The 27485-nt window shown below is 39.1% G+C and overlaps 2 protein-coding genes across 8 annotated transcripts in view; one reads left to right on the top strand and one right to left on the bottom strand.

Moving 5' to 3' along the window:
- The window catches only part of ATM (ATM serine/threonine kinase), a 55774-nt gene extending 51535 nt beyond the window's left edge, over nucleotides 1–4239 (bottom strand). For 2 of the 3 annotated variants that reach the window (XM_056492446.1, XM_056492461.1), the window contains exons 1-5: nucleotides 4155–4239; nucleotides 2281–2381; nucleotides 2083–2195; nucleotides 717–862; nucleotides 135–299 (exon numbers count right to left, since the gene is read on the bottom strand). In XM_056492446.1, coding sequence (XP_056348421.1) covers nucleotides 135–299; nucleotides 717–862; nucleotides 2083–2195; nucleotides 2281–2352 — 496 coding nt within the window. In that variant the 5' untranslated portion in view covers nucleotides 2353–2381; nucleotides 4155–4239. Of the gene's footprint in view, nucleotides 1–134; nucleotides 300–716; nucleotides 863–2082; nucleotides 2196–2280; nucleotides 2382–3851; nucleotides 3927–4154 lie in introns of those variants that run through there. The other variant, XM_056492455.1, reaches the window with a different exon arrangement.
- A 24-nt stretch (nucleotides 4240–4263) lies between these two features.
- Nucleotides 4264–27308, top strand: LOC130253648 (protein NPAT). Of its 5 annotated transcripts, none has more exons than XM_056492421.1 (18): nucleotides 4264–4410; nucleotides 7433–7551; nucleotides 9067–9127; nucleotides 10555–10627; nucleotides 11088–11131; nucleotides 11868–12098; nucleotides 12619–12703; nucleotides 13698–13830; nucleotides 14324–14415; nucleotides 14499–14586; nucleotides 16347–16443; nucleotides 16859–16990; nucleotides 17741–19444; nucleotides 20708–20823; nucleotides 20917–21025; nucleotides 22041–22098; nucleotides 24122–25283; nucleotides 26024–27308. In XM_056492421.1, the coding sequence occupies exons 1-18, from the start codon at nucleotides 4374–4376 to the stop codon at nucleotides 26099–26101; spliced, it is 4419 nt and encodes a 1472-aa protein (XP_056348396.1). In that variant the 5' UTR covers nucleotides 4264–4373; the 3' UTR covers nucleotides 26102–27308. The 5 variants fall into 5 exon arrangements, with proteins under 5 accessions (XP_056348396.1, XP_056348361.1, XP_056348368.1 ...); XM_056492386.1 differs by having other exon boundaries at nucleotides 4267–4410; nucleotides 13698–13851; nucleotides 20917–21082; XM_056492393.1 differs by having other exon boundaries at nucleotides 4271–4410; nucleotides 12622–12703; nucleotides 13698–13851; nucleotides 20917–21082.
- Nucleotides 27309–27485: the final 177 nt, after the last annotated feature.

Raw genomic sequence — 27485 nt, 5'->3', positions numbered from 1 at the left:
TGGATTAAAGTCAGACTTCCTATGATTTATTTGTTTACTACCTCATACAGCATGGCATCAAACAAATTAAAATGTGTCTAAGACATTCTTTTATAAAAGGAAAAGACATTTCTTAGAAGGCTCAAAAATATTACCTGACCATTGCTGGTGGGATATCTCACACCAGTATTTCCTTACTGAGAGGATATCCTTTAGGAGTATACTACTAGAGTCAGAACCATAAGCAGCACAACTTGTTGGATCTCTTATAACTTCCATGACATAAATCAGAAGTTCCTGACATTTCAGCCTGGGTCCTCCTACACAAAGAAACAACATGAGATTATTTAATTAATCCAAATTCTACCAAATAAAACTGCAATTAATTGTTTGTAAATGTTACTTAATTAAAAAACAAAACACCCAAAACCCCAAAATCTACAGTTCTGAAGCAGTTCTATTAGGAAATATTTTCTTAAACTGTTTCTAAAATATGAATTATCAATGGGAGGATATATCAATTATAGACACATTGAGTAATTAGAAAAAGGCACTGTGAACATCAAAAAGGGCAGAAAAGCAGCACAAATGACAGATTCACATTAAGATATTTAAACATCTGGAAGCAAATAAGAAGAACTCTACAGTGGTAACTTAACTTCTAAGTAAAAATTCAAAGTTGACAGTAAAGTACCAAACCAAACCAGTATCTCTATATGATAATGTGTATTACTGACGTTTATTAGCACATCTGATGAAGTATTTAACCAAGCTTCCAATTTCTTGCATCTTTTTCTGCCTGGTAGTTTGGGTTGAAGCTGATGCATTTGGCTTTGTCTGCTGCAAGTTTTTAAGTTCTTTCTGGAAGTATTTCTGCAAGACACTTCAAAAATAAAAGAGAAATCAACCAAGGACCTGCCCATCTATAACTGAAGTAAAAAAGAAAAATGCTGTTTTAACCTAAAATGCCAGTTCCTATTCTTCTCACAATTCTAATTACCAAAGATTAAAACCAACTGAAATATACTACAGTCCAAGCATGATGAAAACAGTCTATAAAAGGACATCCAAATTTTAAAGACAACCCAGAAGCAACTTAGAGCAGGAACTAAATTTTCCTTTAAATTTTGCACAATGTTAAACATACAACTTATAACTAGGACAAAAAGCATTGCCAAGTCTTTTTACTTATGCTGCAACATTATAAAAGAAAATAATAAGAAGTATTTATCATCGTTTTTATTGGGAAAGCCTTCAAGTCTTATTTCTTTCTTTTTCAAAGTTAATATACCAAATATAATTTAGATCTATTTATAAATTAAACTTTTCACTGTACTTGTCACTGTAATTGCTGTAGATTTTCTGACCTACTATTTGGATTCAGTTTAGAGGCTCTATTTTTGTATTCCTACTGCATATTTCTAATATACACAGCAACTGTCTCTAAAGCAACATATAAAATTGATCAAGTGCTTTTTATGAAATTTTTGGTACACCTGTGAAACAGAAACTATTCCAATGCTGTCCAATTAAAAAATATAATGCAAAGATAACAGGACACTATTCAATGAAAATTAATAATTCACATGAACTTTTATAATGAAATTCAACACTGTTTGAAGTTGCTGTAAGAACTTATCACACTCATGTTTAGTTCAATCTTAAAGTACACCTGAAGCAGACTGTACCAAAGATTAGCCTCTACAAACATGACACAATCCTTCTACTGTGTCTTGAGGAATTCAGCAACACAAGAAACTTTAACAAAGCTACCTGTAATCCACATAAGAGCCATGCATTGAAAGTCAGAGGTGAAGAAAAATTTTCTGTAGAAGAAAGTAACTACTATTTTTGCAAGGAAAAGCATCTACCCAATTAATGATAAGTTTCCTACCAGCTTTCTGCAAGTGGTAAGTGTGGCACTTCTGGCCATTTTAAACTTACTTCCCTTGGAGAACAAGGTAAATAATTACTTATTTATAAGCTGACAAGAAGTCTAAATCAATATACAGAAAGATAAGCACTAAAATAGGCCTAACAAACATAGAATGACGTCCCCTTTAAGAAAATTGTGCCCATTCACAAACAAAACCAAGAAACTACCTAAACACAGCATCCCAGTTGAGTTGCTTTCCTTGCTTAGAATCAGAATTCCGGTCCAGCTGGAGAACTATTTCAGAATCACGGAGAAGTCGCTTGAAATTTTCAATTTCCTTCTGCAAACATATTACAGGAAGAATAATCTTTTACCATTCCCTTCATTGCTATTTGAGGTACACTGCCCAAAAGAAAACTTGTTACCCTTCGCTCCACAGCTTTCTCATTTTCAAGGCGACGACAACAATCGAGCAGATCGTGTAATGCAAAATTCATGGTTCAGCTTAAAGAAGAGTCATTTATGTCTGCACACAGAACAAATGGATAAAACAGTAATTATTGAACACACACAGTCAAGTAAAAAATAAAAATATGGGATTGCAGTACGCTGAAAGTCCAGTATCAAACAGAACCATGATGTTCAATGTTTCACTGTAAAGCTGACTTGTGGCTGGGTCAGTCTTACTGGTTGCAAAACTGAAGCAGTTTTATGTCAAGAATGTGATATGTTCCCACGGACAACAGTCACAGAACAATTGCAGAGAACCTCTTCACTTAACTCTGACTTCCTCCCTTTCTATGAGTGCTGAGTAGAGCTGGGCAGACAATTGGGAGTGCAATTATAGTATGAATGATAGAGCAAAATACATTCTGGCAAGCAGCACTAACTTTCAGTAGCTCTCTTAACCTGATGCTGCTAGGATAAGGCAGCACTTGGAAAATGCTCTCTCACATTGTACATTTTCATAGGTATGCACTATCTATTGACAAATCCCCAGGGACTAAACATGTCAAAGGATGATTAAGTATCAGTCATATGAAAAAACAACTTTTTCCCTCTGTGATCACTTAAAATTATGCTGCTTCTTCTTTCACAGTGGTTGGAATTAGCTAGACCTTGCATTACATAAAATTATGATGCTGCAGATCACAACCATGACATTCTATTTAACTTTCCTGCTTCTACTTTTACACCCTTAATGCAGACCCAAGAGGAAACATGTTTGGAAAGGACAGATCACACAAGCTGGGAGTAACTCCAAACATATGCTGGTGCTGTAATAAGCAAGGGAAAACAGGCATTCATGATGCACTGCAGCCTGAGAATATACACGAGAATATAAAAACAGCCATTTAAATAAATAAAATTTTAAATATCTACTGCCTTAGACTGCATTTATTTCCTTTGGCTTCAATCAAGATGAGGCTGGGACTAAGTATCATCAGAGATTTGGTGACTGATGGATGTATATGAAAAATAAAACATTTAAGTGTGAAGGCTGCCTATATTATATAACTGCACTTATTTAAATTAAGTGTTCCTTTACTAACTTCAAGAATGGAATATCCTGAGTTGGAAGGGACACACAAGGATCCCCTAAGTCCAATTCCTGGCCCTGTGCAGGACACAAGAATCACACCATATGCCTGAAAGTGTTGTCCAAGCAGCTCTTGCACTCTGGCAGGCTGGTGCTGGGAGCTCTTCCCTGGGAAGCCTGTGCCAATGCTCAACCACTCTCTGTCCCTCTGGTGGTTGGGCACTGGAACAAAAACAAAAAAAAAAAAAAAAAAAAAAACCAAAACAACCCAGCAGTCTTGCTGCTGGAAACGAAACAGAAACTTTTCAAACACCAGTGGTTTCTGAAGTGCTTGATCCAAAACTGTAGCAACAGGGCCTGTGCATTCAAGAAGACGGCCCTCTCGTCTGTACTCATTGCTATTTCAACAGCCAGAACAGCGGCAGTGGAAAAACTCCCAAGAATGAATCCACGTACTTCTCCTAGTGATCACACAGCTTTCCACACGACGGCCACCCTCACCCGCGACACAAACGACACAGGGGGAGGCAGGCGCGCCAAACACGGCGAACGGCGGAGGGGAGGCGGCTGAGGCGCTGCCAGGTGCCCCGGCACAGCGGGCACAGCGGGCACGGCGCCGAGCGGCAGCTCCGGCCCCGGCAACCCCGGGCCGCCACCGCCCCCCGCGCCGGCGCCCGCAGCCCGCGAGCCGCCCCTCAGCATCCGCAGCCGGGCCGCCCCGCCCGGAGCGCAGCGGAGCGGAGCCGGCCCGGCTCTCACCTCGGCCGGGCGCACGCAGCGCCGCTCCCGGCGCGGGCTCACGTGTGGAAGCGGCGGCGCGGGCGGACCTGGAAGCGGATGAGCGGCCGCAGCGGGTTCCGGCGGAAGGGGCCGGGCGCGGCGCTGGCTGGCGGAGTTTCCGCGCCTTCGCCTGGGTGGCGGGGCTGCCGGCTGCGCTCGGCGAGCTGCGCCCGCCCGTGCCCCGCTCCGCCGCGGGCCATGCTGCTGCCGTCCGACGTGGCCCGGCTGGTGCTGGGTGAGTGAGCGGGCAGGGACGGAGGGATGCGTGGCTGAGGCGCGGACCGCCGGCCGCGTCGGGAGGGCTCTGCCGGGCATTGTCAGCCGCCCGAGGCGCGGCGGGACACGGAGCCGCCCTTGACCCCCGGCAGCGTCTCCTGGTCCTCCCAGGCTGGGATTGTCACTGCCGGGGCTTGTAGCGGGCAGCCCTGGGCTGGGCACGCCGCCCCTGCCCGGGCTGTGTCGGGGAGCGAGCGCAGCTCGCTCCTGAGGGATTCGGTCCTGAGGGACCAGGCCGCTCCCGGCCGTGCCTTGGGCTCGGGCTCCAACGAGTGCAGGGAAACGCAGTGTCTCCGGTGCCCCCCTGCACACTGAGAGATTAAACAGGTTCTGATTACAGGAGGAGGTCAGGGGTGACCCGAAATGCCAGGGAAGGATGCCTTAGGGGTCAGATGGTTTTTCTTTCCGGCCGCGTTTCGCTCACCTTTGAGGGTGCACTAAAAGTTCAGGCGTGGTCAGAGTCTGTGGAAAGCACGGCGTAAGCGTGTTCAGGACATTCGCAGCAGTGTGTTTTTTAATTACTTGATGCTTTTTTCATTTGGATCCTGCCAAAGGTGAGAACAAATTGATGGTAAGCGAAAATATGACCCACATATTTCAGTCCCACATGTAAGTACCTATTGACACAGGTTGCCAATATTTCCTGGCAGCTTGCCCTGTGAGATTCAATTTTCAGTTGTTCACAGCTTTTTGAAATCCAAAATGACTGAAGTTGAATCTCTTCTTCAGTGTTCCCCCAGTACAATTTATTTTTAAATACTACGTGAAATGTTTGCTACTGTCTTGAGACAAAGGACTATTAAGGATGCAATTTTTTTATTACCATGAAGTAGAAGGATTTTTAGAAACTCTGTGGCCTGTAAAGGAAGATTTGAAATCATACAAGTGAGATCTCTCATTGCACTCTTCCAAACAAGACCGATGAAGTTACAAGTTTCCAGGTAGAACCCTCATCTCATGTGCTTGCCAGAGACTTGCAGAAGTAGTACACAATCTTGGCAACATCCTGTGTGCTGAGAATGATCCATCCCATCTTGGGTCTCTTGTGGTGTGGAGCGTGCATCATGTCTGGCAAACCTCTGAGCAACCTAAGGTTGTAGAACAGGATATTCCTTGTAGCCATTTCTGTTCTCCAATAGGGATTCCTCTTCTGTGAGGCATCTCTGAATTTCAGCAGGTAAACAGATTTCCCGGTGCAGTTCTTCTGTATTTCTCCCCCAAGTTTCCCCCCAGATTTTCTGGTGCTGTGAAGGCTGATGAATATTTGTTAATGAAACAAAACTAAAATGATAAGCTGAGCTCACATACAGGAAAATGCATAAGAACATTTATCTTTTCCTAACTGATAGAGTGAATGTGTACTATAAGTTAGACATTTCTTAAGGTAGAACAAAATATTGAATAATTTCCATACATTCAAAATATACATCACCTTTTGTGCCTTTAATTTTGGCAACCTTAGGGACCCCATGTGCTGTGTCATTATACAGTGTGTGCACAAGCACTTTGGGTCAGCTGCACAGGCATTTTTAGCCTTTGGAATGCTTTATTACCAGGAAATTGGTGTATGTAAAACGTGCCCCTGTGCAAGCATTCATTCACCTCTTGTGACACTTGTGTGGTAGGTTCGAGAAAGAAGAACTGCAACTTTTTGAGTAAGTGTTCAGGTAAGTTTGATTTTAAGAGCAGTCACACCAGCACAGATCAGAGCTCCACTGAGCCTAATACCCATTTTCCAGCCTGGACAGCAGCAAGATGTAATTGTGTTTACCAGAAATACACTTTCAGCCACTTGTGGCTTGAGGTTTTTCTAGAAAAATGTATTTGAAAAATTAAGTAGGATATTCCTTTCCACAGGCACCACTAGGCCTGCTCATACATTGTGATTAAGTTCACGGTGATAATTCCCAGGCTCTGTTTAACTTTCAAGTTTGCCCGCTTGTTGAAAACATGAACAAGGGCTTGCATGTTTGAAATACTATTCGTTTTCTTTAGCTATGCTCAGATCTGCTGAAAGATACTTGTTTTCATTTAAACTTAAAGGCCACATTTTTCTCCAGGCATTCATGAACTGAGGTGGACCATTTTGGGGATCCATTGAAATAGATGATGTATGTATATACTTTGTGTAACTAGGCACATGTTTTATCTTATCTTTAAAACGTTCCATGCTAAACTCTGCTAAGAGTGAAAAAGAAGAAACATCTTCTTTGTAGTTCTTTGTTTTAGAATCCTTCATTCAGATTGGTCTATTTCTATCTTTTAGTGTTTAAGGTGTTTGAAGATTAAAGCAGGGTTAAAAAAGTTTGATTAAAGCAGAACATACTTGATGAGGAGTGGAGTTTTGGAAAAGAAAACTTTGTCAGTACATTTTCTGTGATGGTAACTACTGAGGCTTAGGGTGTAGAGAACACAATTTACATCTAGTACATCTATCCTAAATTAAAATTATTGTGAAGGAAAAAAACCTCTTTCTGTTACTAATTTTTGTACAATGCCAATATTTTTAATAAATCTTATCCATTCTGGGAGCAACTGTACAAGTTTTACCTCTTTTGAAACAGTACAATGTGTGGAGAATTACTGTTACATAGCAATGCATTTTATTAACAAAATATCATTGATTTCCATTGAAGTATCAAATAGGGTGGTTCAGCCTATATGAGGGTTTGTCAGCCTTCTGAGCCGAGAACTTTTATTTTCTTGTGTGTACTAAAGATAAATCAAAATTTGTTCATATTGCCTCACTTCCAGTCTTGAGTACTTTGTAAATACAGTGTAATACAATCTATATTTTTTGCTCTTCTGGGTTTTAACTGTTAAATATCCAGTAGGAAAATACCTTTTGTCAAAATAACATCACTTTATTTTTCTTACATAGAAGTTTTTATGGGATTATTCAAACATTGCATGCAGCTTTGTTACCTGTTTAGCAGAAGTAATGAATGAAATAGCAAAATTTTCCATCTGATTTGTTGCAGGCTATTTGCAACAGGAAAATCTTCAAGCTACCTGCCATCAATTTATTCTGGAAAGCTCAGATTTGAAAGAATATGCAGAGCACTGTACGGAGGATGGTTTTATTCCAGCCTGCTTGCTGGTGAGTTTGTTTTTGCAATGCTGAAAGTTACATTGTCTTGCATCCATGGAAAACAATATTGGAGATTTCTCACTGTAACAAGTCTCAAATGCTGCTTAAAAGGTGTGATATTTGATTTGTTTATTGTTTTTTTTCATCCTGTGATATTAGCAGTTATTTGGTTTCTAGTATTTAATGTTACTAAGAAACATTTAAGTGTGAAATATGCAAATTGGTTTCTGCATTACAGCTTTGAGGTTGATTTACAGAAGGGTGTTGTCACAAGGGTTTTATTGATTTCAGGGCTGCTTTTGTAGTCTACTGAGGGTCACTTTCCTGTTTCAGACATGGCAGCCAATAATGTTCCATTTCAGGTACATTGTAAATATTTAGGTAAGGCACCTCAGATTTATCTAAGTCTAGCAAATTTTATTGACAAAAACTGTATTCAGCCTCCTCTCTGTTCATTATCATCTGCATTGTTCTGGGTACATGTGTAGGGCTAGAGCATAAATAGACTGTGTTTGCATTTTTAACAAATGCAAAAATTGAATTTTTACTATACTGGGGAAATTACAGAGTTTAGGTACTGCTGTGTATAAAAATTTTAGTGTTTATATATGTGTGTCCTCTTGATGTTTTTTGTTTCATTCTTCTAGTTATATTAGTTAATTTCGTAGTCTGGAATTTTGTCCACAGTATTCAAAATTTGCAGAAGTCTTTTCTGAAATCCAAAGTGCATCTTCTTGGTGCACCTTTTCAACACAAACTGTTGAATTTATTTTATTTACAAGTGTTTAGTCATCTGTCCTTTGTGATACGGAGTTGAGAACCAAGCTGTAGCCAGCAAAAATTAGAAAACCCAAATGTAAATAGATTATTGAGATTAATAAAGCTTTTTTTATAATCATCCTTTTCTCAATATAAATGTTTTTCCTATTATTCACGTGAAAGTGATATCATAGTATCTAAAACAAAATTCTTACTGCAGCTCAAATACTTGCAATGAAGGGCTGTATTTGTCATGTCTTGTAGAGCTCCCACTAGTAAACAAGACAGGAAGATACAGCAGATGATAGTGGTAACTTTAAAATCTTAGTTGTCTTTGTGTCACCTAAAATAACAGGACAAGTCAACATGATAAGGTTAAATCTGTGACTGTTTTAAAATACTGCTTCAGATATAGGTTCCTTCATGTTTGCATCTTAGTGCATGTTGTTTTCCAGCATGATACATACTCATTAGTCTGCTACAGCCCCCCATCTTCTAATTTTCATGGTTTTATCCCATAATAAAAAAGGTGAGTGAGGGTCAAACAGCTCTACCAGTGTTTTGCCTTGAGACAGGGTATTTCACATTTTGGGTACATAATGGGATTTTGTTCCATTGATTGCTCTCTACCAAGTACAGTCCCTTGTGCTCAGAGTCAGCATGGTATAAACTGCTAAAGAGCTTCTTAAATATGATGTGATACAGCAGATGGAGTAGAAGTTATTAGTAAGGATTCTAAGATCAGTTTGTTTATTTTTTTTCCAGTCACTGTGTGGAAAAAACTTGACAACTATTCTTAATGAATACGTAGCCATGAAAACAAAAGGTAAGCCTTCAGAATGAGGTGTTGTTTTATTTTATGTATCTGTTGTGAACTCCTTGAGGAAGAGGTATATGGTCTAAGAGTAATCCCCCATTTAGACTACAGTTTGAAGGTCACCATATTACACAGCCACTACATCTAGTGAGCAGAAGTAATTAATTACCTTAGTTTGCATATGCCAGCGTATATTTTCACTTCAAATGTGAGCATTCCTATATCTCAAAAGCATAGAGATATAATAAAATGTGCAAAATATATGGGTTTATGCTTGTAAAATTAGACTGTTTCTTGGTTATACTATCAGTGGGGAGGAGGGGTGCTTATCTCTCTGGTGACCAGCAACAGAATGTGAGAAAACTAAATGCTGTGTCAGGGGAGGTTTACATTTTACCTTAGGGAAGAGTTCTTCACTTCACTTCACTGAGGGTGGTCAGTAACTGGAACAGGCTACCCAGGGAAGTGGTCATGGCACTGAGCCCTGTCAGAGTTTGAGGAGAGTCTGGACAATGCTTATAGTCACATGGTTTAGTTAGGTAGCCCAGTGAGGAGCAGGGAGTTGGGCTCAATGATCCTTACAGGTCCCTTCCAACCTGAGGTATTCTGTGATTCCACATCAGGAGGAGTCCTATGGTATGAAATATTTCTTGGCTCGTTTTTAAGACTAAGCAATTTCAGAACTACTTAATATTTTGCATGAATACTACGAACAGAGTTGGAGTATTGGCTGTTTTTGAAAGCAGTTGTCAAGTTTCTGAATGTTGCCAAATCATACAGATTTTTGGTATCTGTTGTATGATTGTATTTTAGTGGTGCTTTGTTTTAAAAATCATATGTGGAACATTTCTGAACATTTTTTCCCTTTCACATTAGGTTTGACAGAAATTATAACTTAGACACAGACATACTTCCTTCAAAATGCTTTGTACTTGGCATCTTGAAAAACTTAGTAAATTGAACTGTTTACTTATCTTTTCCATCACACTTTTAATGTTCTGTGCGTCAAAAAGACCAAATGTTTTTACCTGTTTGGGCAATATCATAAAATAAATATTAATTTTAAAGGTCTGTCTGCCAGGTTATAGTTTTCAAAGGCACAGAAGTGACTTGGGAGTATGAATACCATTTCCAGAAGTGAGTTGGGGGGGTTAGCATGGGTTAGGTTAGCATGTGTGTGCTGAGGAGTCAATATGTAAATTCCACCGAGAATTGCAGTCATTAATTCAGTTTCATCAAGGCTTTAAAACCAGAACTGTATCCATATCAATCAAAATTCTTTAAATTAGGAGTTAGAGCTCTTTAATTAATAGACTATTAAGAAGGCAACTAGGCACCTGAAGTTAGATGATGTCTGAAACACTCCATAATTATTATTTTGCTTGTGAGTTTACATTTTTCTCCGTGTATATCTTTCTTGTTATGGTTCGTTTTAGAAACAACAAATGAAGTTCCAGCAATGATGTCATCTCTGTGGAAAAAATTAGACTATACACTTTCTCAGATCAGGTAATGTAGTTTTGAAATCAAGAAAGTAGTATTTCACTTTGAGTCCCCTTATCATTGTGTGAGAAAGGTTTAGCTCTCTTGTTTCCTCTGAGAGACAGTGAAAAAGGTGGGTATGTTATGTGAGAGTTGATAGTTGAGCAGACATTTAAAGATTTTAAGGAGGGGCTAGAAAATAAGGAGGGCGTCAGTGTGAGCATGTGGCCTTCCTGTAATAAAACAATATACTGTGACTAATTTAGAATCTGAAGCATTTGTCGTTACTTGATCAAAAATGAAACAGTAAGCTGAAGAATCTGTGACCATTGTTAAAAACAATGAAAATAGCAATCAATGGATTTTTCTGAAGGAATGTTTGGTTAGGACCAGACTGACATTAACCATGTGATAGGTACTGTAACACTGTGTAGCTGAGTGCTTCCATTATGCTCCATTCATTTATGTCATTTGCTTTATTTTTTAGGAGCATGCAGAATTCAGATTTCAGATTTTCTTCTAATCAGAGGAGTAAGTAACTGAGTCCTTTCCATGGGATCAGTAGGTTTTATGTTAAAATTATCTCTTTTGGCAAAAAATAGGTGCCTTCTGCAGCCATCAGTAACACATCTGTTGTCTTCAGTGTGGTCTGGATTACTGATCAGGAAAGGAAAATAAGAAAAGCTGGGCTTTTTGCAAGGGGTTTAAATTCTGTATATAGCATTTTCTCTGCTGGAAAAAAAAAAAAAAAAAAAAAAAAAAAAAAAAAAACCAAAACTTTTTGGAAGTTTACATGGTTAAAAGCTTTAAAAACTGCTACTTCATTCCTGAAACTGCTGACTTAATTTGTGGTTCATAGATGAACTGAAAACATAGCCAGTCTAATTCTAATGCAGTTGGATTTCTATAGAAGGGGAACATAAAAACATACTGCAGTCTTGTAGTATTTGTTATGTATACAAACATATATCCAGCCAAAATACAAAAACATACTTGTTATATCTAGAGTTGTTTCGTTCATTACAAAAGCTGAAAATGAACAATCAACAAAGAAAAATTGGTTTACTTAAAAATAAGTTTTTCTCTAGTATTTTTATTGTATAAGGTAAGAGAGCGTGACATATAGATACTGCTTGTTCCCAGGTTTGAGATTCACTGGATTTGGTGGTGTTCTGTTATTTACTTTTTTTTAAACAGGTTTTGTGTGAATATCATCAACCTTTTAAAATTCCTTTATCATATATATTCATCATGTCTTTATTTCCAGTACGTACAAGAAGTGGAATTGTAGAAATGAAAAGGCAGAGAATGCTTCAGCAGTCAGCTCCTCCAAACTCAGGACTGTTGTCAGTAGCCCAACAGTCAGGGCCACAGAATTCCTCTTCTGTTGTACCTCCACAAGTAATTCACAGGCCAACAATAAATCAAAGCATTCCACAGACAAGACTGAATACACTGTTTGTGAATCAGTCACAAACTCAAGAAAACAAGATCAACAGTAAGTTGCAAAAATTTTTAAACCTTTTTTTTTTTCTGTGAAAAATATATGGCAATCTATGGAAGTTTTCTAAAATCAGGGCTAACCATCTTCCACCAAAAAGTTCCAGAAAATTCATGCTTTGTTCCCCAGCTCTCCAGACTGGTTCAGGTGATTAAAAGAAAATAAATGCCCAGAAGAGAAATGGTTCTTGCATACCTGCTTGCCAATGTGAGTTCAGAGATCAGAAGTACATTAATTGGTGGTTATTCTGTTCTGTGCTTTCACTCTCACCCGAATAACTTGTTTCATCAGGTAGGGATGATCCAGATTAAGTGGATGTCTGTTTCAGGATATGTTTAAAAGGAATGGTCCTCATTTCCATGATAGTACCAAATTATTTTGTATGACTTTCCGGGAATTGATTGGAAGATAGTAAGTAATGTATAGATCTCGTAGTGATTTAATGGCATCACTGGAAAAGGTATTGGCATCATGACTTTTTGTTTGTTTGTTTGTTTGTTTGTTTCCCTTTATAAAGCAGGAGGTCTCATACACATTCAAGTTCCAACATCACAAGAACGAAAACTTCATTCAAACTTGCTTTCTCCAGGAAGGCGAAAAAGGTAAACAGGGGTCTGGGTTTGGGTGGTTTTTTTTTTGTTTAATTGTTTAGAAATGATACAGTGTTCTAACCTCTAGAGTAAATTTTCTTCAATGGTGGAGTGTTTCAAATGTGAGATCTGCTGAGGGGGCCAGTGTTTGATGTTCCACAAAAGAAAGGAAAGTCAAAGAGTTTAACAGTAGACTGATGGGAGGCTACTTATGCTTCTTTCTGTCTTTGCTTCAGTATTAGACATAGGCAGATCATCTTGGAGCTGAAACTTGGTACTCCTTCCAAAATGTCCTTTTCAGTTATGAAAATTCTTAATATTGATAAAAATGTGAATTTAACTCTGCAAAACTATTGAGTACATTCTGTCAGAAAAATATTAATATTTGCACTAGAAGTTGTGTGAAAAACTTGTCTTACGCTAGTTTTGCTTTTTTATTCTGATTCAAATATACATTTTTCCCCAAGTCATTCCTAATGTGTCTTGATTTTTTTTATGTAAGTAATTTTAGTGCTACTGCTGATAGATGTTTTCAGAAGAGCCTACACTGTCTCCTATAAAAATATTACATTTTCTGTTTATCATCTAAATTCTTACAGAACCTAATATTTGTTTTCTTCTTTGAAAATAAGTGCTCTTTTTTTCAGTGGTAATGCCAAAATCTGATTTTGAGTTGCAGTTAATTAGGATCCATTAACTGGTACCACCAGTTACAGTAACATGTAGTGGAGGGGCAGTAAATGCTGAATAGTGGGCATGGGATTCAGTTTGCCATTGGGCTGTTTACACACAATCTCTGAATTTGTAACTTCTGTAAAGGCAGACACAATAGATGCATAAGAGATAATAAAACAGGTACCAGCATTTCCAATATGTAGATAATTTTCTGGCAATTAAAATATTTTATTTACTAAGAAGGAAGAGAAGTACTTGATTTACTCACCATTAGGTCTCCTGTTTGCAATTTTCTCATAAACTACATCATAAATTTCCTGGAATCTTTCAGTGAATCTCAGAAGAGGAAAAGTACTGCAACATCTGGACCTCTTTCAGCAACTAGAAGTACTCAAGACTCTGAAGAAGCAGTAGTAGAAAAAGAAAGTGAGCCCCTAGAAGAATTAATTGATGGTAACTTCCCAGTGAGTATATGCCTACAGAAGGTATTTACATTTAAGAAACAAATTCAAACTCAAGAGTACTAGTCTTTAGTGTGTTGTTCATCTTGGTTTCTTTAGAAATTACCTTTAGAAGATAAATGTATTGGTTTGTATTTGAACTAGCTCTTGTGTGTACTAAATATATAAAGTTGGCATGGCTATGTAGAGTTTTGTTTTTCTTGGTTTATTTGCTTTGCTAAAATACCTGTAGGTTGTCAGAACATAGTAATTCTTTGGGGAATGGAAACCCAAAGGCACAATAAGCCTTGCTATACTTCAGGAGAATAAAAGTACAGGAATGTTTTGGGTTGATTTTCATAGCAATGTAATGCAGTGACATATGACTCTCTGTTACAAAAGTCTTCTCTATTTCAATTGATTTTTTAATTATTTTTTACTGGTCAGTCAGAAATTCATGCTTCTTTTCTAGTGATGTTAAAAATAGGGACCTGACCACTTCAAAACTGTTTTTCAGCAACTGGTTATTGAAAATGCCAGAGAAAAAATCTTGAGCAACAAATCTCTTCAGGAGAAGCTCGCTGAAAACATTAACAAAATCTTGGGGAGGTAATAAAAGGAACTTCTAAACTTCATATGTATTCTTATTTGATTTATTTTTGAGTTTTGAACTAATGACATACGTGTTGCAGTGATGGCAGTGTTGCTCAGGCCCCTAAACAGACAGACAGTGGTCCCACAGAACAGGAGACTTCAATTGATGAAATCCTTGGACTTCAGGTAGGTGTAGATTGCACTGTTCACATTGTTTTTAACACCAGACATGTGAGAATGGTCAGTTATGGGAACTCTGCTGAACCTCTGACATCTGAGGATATTCTCTCTTCTTCCTGTCCTTTCTTTTTGTTTCTGTTTGCCAGCACAAACAGCTGAGCCTCCCTGGTGTTCCCCTCTGTGCAGGAGCAGCTCCAAAGCTGCCCTTGCAGAGTGTGAACTCTGACGTTGTGTGGGCTGGGCAGGTTTGAGGAGCTGAGCTGGCCCAACATTGGTGTTCTGCAGGAGTTCATTTTGTGCCAGTTTAGCATTCTGAATTCATTCCCAGTGCCTGTCCAAGGCAGTGTAAGCATGCAGCAGGGTTGAAGCCAAGAGAGTGGGATTGCCTCTAGCAATAATTAGGTGGTAACCTTACACTCAGACTGGATTTAAGAATTCTGTCCCAGGCACCAGCTGCCTGCTTCTCACTCAATCCTTCATAACAGTAATTGGCTACCAGCTTCAGACTGGGATCTAATCAATAGCCTTAAGGAAGAAAAAAGAATTTAAAATACCTTGCTTTCTCCAAATACATTTAATCTGATCTGATTTTGTGGTTTGCTCCAAGATAAGCATGGACTATTTAGTGTAGCAAGAAAAACTATTTGTTTTGAGCCTAAGTAATGATGCTTTTTCTTAAAATTTAGTGTTTTCTTGCTTTTGGAGGAAATGTGCATTCTTCTTCTACAAACTAAACATAATTGTAGTGTTCTTCATTCTTTTATAAGCCTCAAGCTGGCAATCACAGAATTAAAGAGGACTTTTAATGAGGGAGATGACAATTTTCACAGCCCTCATGAAAAAGATGTAAGAGTAGAGGCAGTTCCCTGTTCATGAAGTAGAGGTGTCTGGTTTATAAATGCTGTTCTTCTGTTGCTTGGTGATTTTAGGTTAGCTGTTGTCAAAATACAGAGCTAAAAAGCTGTATTCCATTCTTCTGAACAGAAATAAATCCAAGTAGCTTCTTGGTTTGTTTGGAGTTGCTGAGATAAAATCAAGGCTATAGCATGGAATATCCACCCTTGAAGCCACCATATCAAAGGTTGGAGAGTGCTTAGAGGGTCTCCAGAAAGGCAGCAGAAACTTTGTATTTATTGTCTGGAGTGTGTACTAGATACTCATTTTATTCCTGGGCTGCCACAGAAGTCAGCTTGAATCTGGAACCCTAGGGCACTGTCCCATGTAGCTGTGCTTTCCAAATGCCTTCCACAAAGAAGTAGTTATAGGCTGTATAATAGACCGTGTAATGGGTATATGAAAAAAAACTTCCATTTGCTTAGTGTTGGCTTCTAGATACATTATATATTCAAGCCTAAGGAATTAGGATTAATTGGGGGATTTTTTTACCTGTGGTTTTCTTGTACAGACTCACAGCTTCCATACCACCTGCATAAGCTTCCAGTGTAGCCTGAGATTTAGTCCTCCTTTTTGGTTAGTGCTGGCCATTATGCAGAGGGTACTCCAGTACACACATGGTGGGGTAATGTGTCTGACAGACACATTTGGGTTTTCGAGAGTCTTCTCTCTTAAACTTCTGTCACTAAGATTTTTTTAACAGATATAAAATTTGTGGCAGAAATGTTCCAAGGATTAGTATTAATGCTTTTGTGCTGTGCGGAAGTAATAGAACTAAAAACAATCTGAAAAGAAAACAATTCTTGTCTATTTTTCTTTTTAAGTTATGGAAGTAACTGTCTAATAGTTCTGTATATCATGTCTTTTCTCAGGGTGAAATTCATATGTCAGAAGAGGCTATCCAGGACATTCTGGAGCAGACAGAATCAGATCCAGCTTTTCAGGCTCTGTTTGACTGGTTTGATTACGGTAGGCTACATTGTACTCAGTTGTACTGTTACTGTAAAGCATCCTGAATGATGAGCTTTCCTAAGCTTTGCTTAACAAAGCAAAGGAATACAGCAGGCCTCTTGCAAGAGAAAGGGCATTGACATGCCTTAATACAGAATGAGATTCTTAGATACATTTATACACAGCTATAAAGTACAGCATTTTCCTGTGGCTGATTTTATGGGTTTGTGCTGGCTCAGTGATTGTTTTATTGCTGTTATTTTAGACTCTCCAGGTCTGAAGGATGATAGTTTATACTTGTTTGCTGTTGCAAAATTTTCCTCACATCAACCATAAGGAGATCTTTACACTGTGGTTCATTTAAAAGGTAGTGATGACATGTATATGGAAAACTACATATTTAATCATTCTTCATGCTTTATTTTAAAAATAGGAAAGAGCAAGGTAAACAAGAACTTACCAGCTGGTATTTCTGGTCGGAATGGAGTGGAAAACGAAATCCTGGTGGGTGAGGATAGCCTGGAAACATTTGGAAGCTCTTTAGGAACAGAAGAAACTAACAGATGTGGGTATTTGTTTTTTCTTTCTAAGATTTCTCTGTTAACTTTTTATTGTGAAAATATTTTCAGACAATTCATACATTTCAGAATTTTCCCTTTTCACTGATAATATCCATGTAAACATTTACATTGCATGAACATACAGATACACGTGGTCTGTTACAAAGTTTCAATCTATTAAATTTAACAGTGGTCCCATCAGTGTACTTAAAAGTTATACTTGATAAGCTCCTTAATGCAAGCAGACTAACAGTAAATAGATACTTTGCACTATCCGTTGTGGAACACATAAAGAGAAAATTTTACATCTAACCATATTGATCTTTTATCTCTATTCTGTAATGTATCTGTTAATTAATACACAAAAAGAGTGTTACTCTGGACTGAAAGCATGTTGGTCTGTCTCCACTATCCTTAACAATCATCCATGAGTAGCAGGTATTTAAAGTGTATGAGAAGTAGAGCCAAGAGAGATGAGATGGTTTTTGTGCTTCTGGAAATCCAATGTAGTGACCTGAGCTGTTTACATGTTATGTGTGTACTTATTAATAATGTACAAACTGATTTTCCAGATTATCTAGTGTATGTATGTTTTATGTATATTTCATTCAACTTGGATGTAAGGATGAGTAACATTATTCCCCCTTAGTTTCATGTGAAACAGTTTTCTGTTGAACTGATAGTTATTTCTAAAACACTCTAAAGGGATCAGCTGTTCTAATAATTATGGAACTAGTTTATTCTATTTTTTACAGGTGATAATTCTAGAGAACCACTATCCTGTAAAGGCTTTGAATTAGGAGAAGCATCATGTGCCTTGAAGACCAGCATTAATGATGATGATATGGTTAAGAAAAATCCAGAAAATCCAGCCAGTGAACAGCTGGATGCAAACTGTGGACCAAGGAAGCAAACTGAAGAACTTACAGCCATTACCCCTGAACATATTAGAGAACTTGAAATTGCTTTTGACTCGGTGTCTGGTTTGACTGAGCCTAACAAGGGTCCGAGTTCTGATAGCAAATGTAATGAACACTGTGCAGACACCTATGTTACAAAAGAGTCATCTGCATTAGTATCTGAAAGTGAGAGTGCTATGGAAATTGAAAAAGGCCCACCAAGTGATACTTCTCAAAGTAGTCCTAGTTTAGAATATGTTCATTCTAGTACTCCACAGATTCCTTTGATTTCAGTGGCAGAGGATACTATAGCTAGTGAAAACAAAACTGATTCTGGAAGTAAATGTTCATTATCACCAAATAGATCACTGTCTGAAAAAGGACTTTCTGGAAGCCCTTCTGATGGGAGCCCTGGCCACAGTGCACTGCTGAGACAAAACAACTCATCCATTCCTAGCCCATCAGCAGATGCAGGAAAAGAACAGGCTGCAACCAGCGATCCAGCTGCCTTGCCTGGTGTTTCACAAGAGATCTCCAGCCACCCCTCTGACCATCAGGACCAGAGCACACAGGCAGACTGTGCTGTGGGATCTGCAGTAGACATCACGGGTCTTGACAAAACAGAGTTGCAGCTTGAAGTTGTTGATACTTCTAACAAAACTTACTCAAACGATCAGCGTACACTTGATGAGCCTTGTAAGAAAGATTTTAACCTCCCTTCAGGACTGTCAAACACAGAGGGTACACAAGAGGAGATTCAAGAACCTTTATCTTCTACAAAAGTAGATGCTGATAATTTATATTTCTCTTCTGGTGATAATGCATGTACAGACATTTCTGTAGTATCCACTGAAAACAATCTTACTACCTCTGAAATATGCCACTCTCCTCTCCCTGAAACTACACCCTCAACAGATGAGTCAGGTACTGAGGCCAAAAGTATAACCAGTGTATCTTCTAGTAGTCAACCAATGGATGTTGATCCTTCTAATATAATGTCCCTCAAGATCATCATCAGTGATGATCCATTTATTGCATCAGACACGGAGTTAAATAATGCTGTTTCCAGTATCACAGGAGAAAATTTGCCTACTATAATATTGTCATCTCCAGCCAAATCCCCAACCAAAACGGCAGGCCTGCCCAAGTGTCTGACTTCAGAAGACACAGAAAAAAACGTGGATTCAGCTGTGGCAGAGCAGAATCTTCTTGTGCTTAGACCTAAGGATCCTGTGGTAACCTCAGTTAACACTCAGAATGAAGACTGCACTGGTTTTTCAGCTGCAGGTTCAACTCATCTTTCCAGCGAAGGGGGATTTATACAGTTGATGCCAGCCACAAGCACAGCTTTTGGGAATTCAAGCAATCTTTACATAGCCACCTGTATGACTGATCCAGCAACCTTGGGGGCAGCTGTAACACCATCAAATGTAGTTGTATTGCCTGGCAGTTCTATGCCACTGGCTTCCCAAGCTCCAGCTGTACAGCAGTTGCGGACTCCTCCCAGATCCAGCAATACATTTCCAGCAACCCAGACTGTATCCCCAAACTTCCCACAGGGTAATCTCATTATTAGAAAACTACTGGGAATGTGGTGTTTATCCAATGGTCTTATTTTTGTTTTTCCCCTAAGTGCATTAAAAGCAAACAATTTTTAAACTGCACTGTCTTCCACTTGAAACTGTTGAGGAGTTACTTTGTTTTTAGTGTATCAGTTGCTAGTAGAAATAAAACTACCAGAAGTCATTGATCAGGCTGCTTTGAATGAAAAAAAAAAAGCCTCATATTTCAGAAGCTTAAATTATATAATTTTAGCAGCATTAGATGTAGGAATCATATTTCAGTTAACACTGGAAAGGATTCCATTACTTTGGCTAAATAAAACAGGTTTTTATTTTAATAAGATTCCTGTTATAAATGGAATATTTTGTGTTATAAGTGTCCATATTTCATGTAGATAACTGGGTAGATGTATCCAGTCCTTCGCAAATCACTTCCTTGGTTTTGTTTCATTTTTCAAAATCTAGTCTGCCTTAGAAGTACACTTAAGTAAATATGAAGGTATAACATTATTTCTTTCCATGATTTGAAATCTGGAACAAGCTTTTTTTTACTACAGCAATAAAAATTTGAGTGCTTTTTTAAATGAAAAAAAAGGGCTGTAAACCAGCTGTAGCCACCATTTAGATTTCTTTCAAAAACTAAGAACATTTTGGAGTGACCTTTGAATTTCTGTGTGTAGTCATTCCATTGAAGTCAGAGGCCAGTGCAGTCAGAGATCAGTATGTGCAAGGTCTTAGGGTGACATCCTTTCCTGTCATTAGGATTTCTTTATGGAACTGTTACCTTCAGTGCTTTTTTCATAGAGAAGGAACAGTTTTCTTTCACTTTAGAAAATACTCTTCCACTTTTCAATTAATGTGCTAGAATAATATCCATATTTTGTAATTCCCATGTATCTGGCAGCTAAATAAGATATTTACTGTTACTTTTACTTGTTTTTATAAATGACTTTGAATTAAAGCTTAAACATTAAGATAGCTTGAAGTTTATCATACTTCAAGCTTTATTTTGAGCTACCTCTTACAAAGGAAAGCAGACTTTAACTAAATAATTCCTTATAAACTAAAAATAAAACTGGTGAGTACCCTGTTTTCTGGTAGTGCAGTATAGCAAGGACAGTGAAGTTTTTCTAAAAATGCAGAGCTTTTCTTGCCACAGGTTTTGACCACACATACTTTTAAGAAATCCTGTCTTGAAGCTTTTCTTTTCACAAAATTATTTTTAGTTTCTGTACAGTCTTAATACTTTGGTATTTTTTAGGTTCTGCCATCATAATTGCATCTCCAGTGCAGCCAGTTTTGCAAGGGATGGTGGGAATGATACCTCTCTCCGTAGTAGGACAGAATGGAAATACGTTCTCAGCACCTGCCTGCCAGGTAGCACACTGCAAATCAAGATTTTCAGAATTAAAGCTGGAGTGATAACACGTGCTTTGGCAAATTGTAATAGAATATTTTGATTCTTTCAAGGTTCTTCACATGCCTGTTGCTAATCCAGTGTGCAATGGGAGTGTCCCAAAGCTCCCCATCCCTCCCAAATCACAGAAGATTCCTGGAGCAAGAAACAAGACTAATACAGGTGCCTGCCTTGCGTTCTTGAGAGGGACAGAAGAAAAGCAGAGGGTTCTAAGAACAAGTCAGTTCTAAGTAAAAAAAGTTTTATAAATATCTCTGCTTCTATTCCTGGCAACTGCTGGGCTGTCTTTAGACAGGTCTGTACCTGCTTTTAGTGACTTTGTTTGCTCAGTTTACAAAGAACTTCCAACATAAAGCATAATTTCAGTTTTGGCATGAAGCTTCTTTCCAAAATGTAATGTTTCAAGGCTCTCATGCAGTTTTAAAAGTACTTTTCTTTATGTTTCTGATTATTTTTCATCTTGGTGGTATTAAGTAGTTCACTGCTGCCATTGGAACTAGCCACATAGTAATGAAGATACTAGAAGAGTTAGCAGTTAGCATTTATTAGAAATGTTACATGTTTATATAAAATTGCACTGTACTATCTATTTTCCTTTTGCCCTTTCAGGCATATGCTTCTATATATTCTTTTCATTGAGACCTTCCATCTTTAAATAGTTAATTGGAACAAGACTAGAGTTATGTTAATTTCTCAGTGTTGGGAAGGGGTAAAGAAAAATAATTGAAAATAGAAACATTGAGTTATAAGGACAACTTGTGCTTCAGCCTATCTGCCTTTTTAAAGAAAAGTACTCTTACACATAAAAATGAAAATAGAATGAAATTTCAAATTAAGATAAAAGCTAGGATTGTATAGTAGCTTGCATTCTGGTTTGCTGATGGATAGCTGAGAGTTCCCTGTGATAATTTCCTTCTGCTTGGAAATCCCCATAGTGCAGTTTTAAGTTCAGGATAATTTGTTTTGTCTTGCCAGAGCTGTGTATTGTCTAAGTAGACAGCAAGCTGCTTCTTTGTTCTTAGTTGGAGACCTTAGCTAGTCTCCTAATCAGTAAAGTTTAAAGTTGCAAATTACTGCAGAGTTTGTTATTGGGTTTTTCTTTATTTGTTCTCCGTCAGGTGTTGTACTAACTGTGAAATTTACCTGTCATTCATTAATACTTCATCTGTTGTTCCAGGAAAACTGTTACCAAATGTAGCTGAGCCTTTGAACCACGCAAATCCTCGAACACAGAGGTCAGTAATGCTAGGTATTGAAACTTGCTTTCTTTCTTCCTCCAGTATTGGTGAGGAGAGGAGCTTTTTTTAGTAGTGCCATAAGCAGTACCACCTTTCCTGCTAGGAGTATTGATACAGATGTGTGCAGGGACTGGGTGCAGCCTATGCTTGAATTGTCTTATTACTGTTCCTGTGTTAATTTTATATGGCTTTCTCTTCATTGTCTCCTCTCAATTGTCAAATAAAAATTGTTTGAGCAGAGTCTAAGCTAGGAGAATTGCCTGTTACACTACTGACTAAATGACTAAAACCTTTGTTTTTTTCTTTTCAGATGAGTGGTACCCATGGTTTTGTAGTGTAGTCTGATTGCCTTTACCATTCTCTGACCCAGATCCAGTAGAGTTTATTAGATTGAGTTCTGCATCTGTATTTCAGCTATGTGGATTAGAACTCTGCTTGGTCATTTAAAAAATTAGAACTGAATGCAAAGATAGCAAGCACAACAGCATGTTAACTTTGTATTTATGAACATAACTTAATTTCTAACTGGGGTGGGTACTAGTTTTCTGTTGGGCAAATGAGAGAAGGAATCAAGGCTGCAGGAGTAAGTCTCCTTACCATTAATGGACTTCTGAAAGAAAAGAATGTTGGAATGAGCAAAAGAGTGTAGGAGGAGATCAGAAGTTCAATTTAAATATAAGAGGTGAAATGATCTTTTATTGGAAAAATAGCACATACTTCAAAAAAACCTACTTGTCTGGAATTCAGTTAAAATGTTGGAAAAATGGAGGTAAAACATGAACATAAAAGTCAACTTATTAAAAAATCCGAACTGATATATCAAGTTATACCATATACATGCATGCAGAAAGTACTGATTTTTTAAAAACCACTGAAGCAAGATCTTGGATTATATCACTTCAATAATTCAGCTTTCTGTTAACGTTAACTGATCTTCATTGATCTCTAGATGTATGTTTTGCATAGCAAAGAGAGCAAAATCTTCCCTGCAAAGAGATGTAATTTCTTATTTCCCCTTTCTACCCTCTGTCTCATCTCAAATTTCATGGCAGTAAAACAAACTGCTATCACAAAGACCTTCTCTACCATTTCAAAGGTACCAAAGTTAGCATCCCAAACACTTGACTTTTCCTCTTAGAAATCATAGAGGTTTGTGTGCAAGGAGAGAGCCTTACAGGCATAGATGAATGAGCCAAAGATTCTCTTGAAAATGCAGTGTAGGCCAGGCAGAGAGACACAAGAGTGGTGTGAGCTGACAGCAAAAGCGTTTATCTTTCCACAGTGTGGTGGCTTTTTCACATGGATGGGGCTGGTTGTCAGGTGGAGACCACACCCCAGGGAGTTTGGGTGGTGTTGTCCAGATGCCCACTGGAAGCTTTTTGTCTTGCTCAGTGTCCTGCTGCGCACAGCAAGTGCGTAGGGAAGGGTACAAGGCACACACATGATTACGTTGTCCAAAATATTCTGGCAGCCTCTTAGGAATTTCAGTTCCAAGGACTCCAGAGCCATAAGTAGTATTCTGGGATGGACTGTCCTGTCATGAATGGGCTCAGTTTCTTTTTGAAGTCAGGTAAACTACCAGCATCCACAAATATCCCAAGGTAGAAAAGTTCCCAGGTTTAGTTACCTGCAGTGTCCAGCCCTCCTTGTTGTGTTTTGAACCTAATAACTGTTATTTCATGCCCCTAGTTTTTCTACTGGAAGGTACAGCAGATGGTTTCCTTTTTGTGGGCTTTCTTCACAGAGCTCTGTTGCATTTCTTCTCAGTGATCTCTCTTTCCAGGCTGAAGAGCCCTAGTCTATCTAGTTGTGTATAGGCTCTGTTTCATACTTTTTTGCCAAGAAAGCCTTCTCTGGGCTTTCTACAGTTGTCATTCTTTACTCTTGGTCTTCATGTATTGATAAAATAGTTGTATTTAGGATGGAGAGAGCTTTTTTGAGGGATGGGTGGAAGCCAGCTGAAATTAACTTGCCCAGTAAGAATAAAAACGCCAATGAAATGTTTTCATCTTGTTTTCAGGACTGGAAATTGGGACAAGCTTACGAGTGCAGAACCAGGAAAGAAAGTGGAAGAGAACGTATCTGTTGCACCAGCAGAGAGCACAAGCTCAAATTCAAGACAGAGTGAGAGTCACAGGAGAGTGCTTTGCTTTGATAACTTCCTACCCACTCCAGGAGGAAACACCCAAATTCAGGCTACTAAGAGTTCATCCCAGAAGGAAAGAAACGAAAACCCTTTATTTGCTGTTGACGCTGCATCCTCCTCTGCTAAGGCACAGGTACCAAAGAGAGACAAAGACAAAACATTGCCCAGAATTCTGTGTAGGCCAGAAGTTGGTAGCAACAGAGGTGCATCTGCAAAGGAGCCACAGTCTGAGCGGAAGGTGGCAGCCACAGGGCTTTCATCCGATCCCTTCCACAAGACAACCGCAAACAAAGAAAATGAGCTACGAAGGGATACTGATGAGAAGCAGAAGAACCAGGACACTGCCAAACTCTCAAACGGCCAACAGAGCGTTGCCTTGTGGACTGAGAAGACGGTTCCTTCGGTACAAGAGCTGAACAAGAAGCAGGGGTCGCTGTCAAACGGGGCTGGCAGTGGCAAATCATCAGTGTCCGTTCCTTTGTCCTCGAAGGAGGCGAAGCGCGAACCTGCCAAAGCTCCCAGCCAAGGCCTGGGCCTGCCCAGCCCGTTCAGTAAACAGCACGTGGAGATGATGCAGGACATGCAGTGGCAGAGCCCCGCTGGGAAGGCAGCTGAAAACGGAGAGCTGCCGGTACCGCGGACGCCGTCTGGCGTGGGGGACAGGCACGCGGACGACACGGCGGACAGCATCCGCACCCCGACGTGCCGGCGCTTCCCCGAGGAGAGCGGCACGCCCCGCGTCATGGTGCCGCCCGCCACGCCCGACCTGCCCGCCTGCAGCCCCGCCAGCGAGACGGGCAGCGAGAACAGCGTCAGCATGGCCGCGCACACCCTCATGATCCTGTCGCGCGCCGCCATCGCCAGGACCAGCGCCGCCACGCCCCTCAAGGACAACACCCAGCAGTTCAGGGCCCTGAGGAGCACCGTGAAGAAAAGGAAGCTGGAGGACTTGAGCGAGGGCGAGAGAAATTCTCGTTCCGCGAGTAGAAAAGACCTTCAGAGCTCTCCAACGCCATCAAAAAAAAAGAAAATCAAGGCAAGTACAAACATCTTCTTTTGATTAAAATTCCAAATATGTGTTAGGTATCTTCGTGTATACTGTTTGTAAAGGAATGGTTCACAGATGCTAGCGCAAAAAACTGACATCCTTTTTACATTAGCCAGATTTTCCAACTTCGCCTCTTTAATCTACTCTAAACGAAGCTCTTACGATTGGTTTAGTCTTCACATACACACAAGTAACTCCTAGTAATTCTCTAAATAGGCACCAATGACAATTACATTATTTCTCCTAAAACATGAATAAGTTTCTAAATTCTGAGTTTCTAGGTGGAATGTAAGAATTAAGCCAAATTCAAAGTAGGCCTTACTAGAGTTCAGGCTGTTCTTGTGTCCTTGTTTAGTACCACGAGTGATACTCCCATTCTCTGTAGTGTGCAGCACTGTGCCTTTGATTTGAGTATTTAAGGGCAAATAGCCAAGGTGTGAGACACAAAAAGGTGTATTTGGATATAAATAACCAAAAATAAGTATAACTTTGTAATTCCCATACTTAGTATTAGCACACTCCTGAAACACCGAGACTGGAAAATGCTCCATTCCACAGAGGGGGGACAGATGTGAAGGGCACATGGCAGTGTCTGAGTCCTGGGGCAGATCTGTGCAGGAACAGCTACAAGGTGGATGGAAGGATGAGGAAGAAAGGAATACTTGCAAGTTCTTTAGTTCTCCCAGGTTCTTTGTATTTAACACAGTTGTTACTTTCCTCCCCTACAGAAAAAGAAGCTCCCAAATTCTTTTCCAGCAGGAATGGACGTGGACAAGTTCTTGTTGTCTTTGCATTATGATGAATGAACAAAAAGAAGTTGAAGTGGGGCCATCTGAAGCTCAGTGGAGCAGTGCTGAGGTTTTGCATGGGAAGAGAAGTTAACTCTAAAGGGCAAGTTGCACTTTCAGTGCACTGAAGTTTCACTTTATAGCAAAGTCGTGCTGTTTCTGAAGCAGGTTGCAAAGTGTAAATATCATTGAGTTGGTATGTTTATTTTTGAAAAAGCACTTGCATAATTATAGAGCCATTTAAATTGCAAAATTGTAAATTTGTGTAAATTAAATGTAAGAAAGATTGTACATTTCCTGTTAGACCACGTTGTCTGTTCTGCTGCTTTCTCTACTTATCCCTCCAAAGCGCTCAGCCGGTCTGTGACAAGCTGGTGCTTGTCACTCACCACTCTAAGATGGGGCAGCTACCTTGGCCACTTCTCAGTGTTCTGTTGTAGTCAGCTCTGACTGGCTTGTGCTCACACTCTTGTTTCATAACTGTCAAACCCGTGTTGTAAGGCTTTGAACAAAGTAACAAAAATACCAATAGCTAAACATAAGGCCAGTGAAACCTCAAAAAGCGTTTCTCAGCTGGTGAAGCTTTTCCCAGCCAGTCATTCAGACAAGAACTTTAATTTGGATAGGCCTCCTCTCTGTACAGTATTTGCTGCATAGGATGTCATTTGAATGCAAAAGCTGTTTTCAAGCAACGTCCATTTATGTGGGGTCATGCCTCAGTAAGAATACCCAACTGAAGCACCAGGTACATAAGAACTACAGTGTGTTCTAATGCAAAAGTTAATTCCCCCACCTTTCATTTATACTGCTGAGAAGTTCTATTATCTAACTCTTAAATTTTTAGCCAGACACGGATAAATTTGCATCTGATTTTTCTGTTTAACATAGAGGTTGTCATAGCTATTACACAAACTTTCTCTAAAAGGGGTGCAGGAGGAGCTCAGCCTACATTTTGCTGAATGAGCACACCTCGTTCCAAAACTGCAGAATTCTCTCTACTGGTATTTCTTCCTTTGTTCTCAAATTGTTGATGTCTTAAAAAAAAAAATTGCAAGTTTTCTTGTAAGAGATCTGTACAGCAACAGGGCAATGTTTCAGATACAATACAAGGATTCCTAAGGAACCAAGATTATGCAGTAGATGTTTATATTAAACCCATCCAATAACTAAATACTGCATAGCATTTACAGCTTGAATAAATATTTTTGTTGTAATAAAAAGTTGTGTGTCTTGCTTAATGTTTTTAAGCAGCTTTGCAGATACTGAATGGAAAAGTCCTGTTTGCTAGTTGTTTTTGAAGACAGAGTAGCAATTGTCAGAGGGACTAGGGCAGGCAATCACAAAAATTGTCTTAAGCATAAACTGCTTAATTGTGATAGTGACATTTAAAATTAATTTGCTG

The sequence above is a fragment of the Oenanthe melanoleuca genome, chromosome 1 (genome assembly GCF_029582105.1).
Source record: "Oenanthe melanoleuca isolate GR-GAL-2019-014 chromosome 1, OMel1.0, whole genome shotgun sequence".
Lineage (NCBI taxonomy): Eukaryota > Metazoa > Chordata > Aves > Passeriformes > Muscicapidae > Oenanthe > Oenanthe melanoleuca.
This window is presented reverse-complemented; position numbering and strand designations above follow the sequence as displayed.

Excerpts from the sequence above, each read along its gene's own strand:
- LOC130253648 (XM_056492386.1), top strand. The coding sequence starts at position 4,374 with ATGCTGCTGCCGTCCGACGTGGCCCGGCTGGTGCTGG. Across the intron at positions 4,411-7,432 it reads CGTGGCCCGGCTGGTGCTGG|GCTATTTGCAACAGGAAAAT; the intron begins GTGAGTGAGCGG and ends GATTTGTTGCAG. Across the intron at positions 20,824-20,916 it reads TCTCAGCACCTGCCTGCCAG|GTTCTTCACATGCCTGTTGC; the intron begins GTAGCACACTGC and ends GATTCTTTCAAG.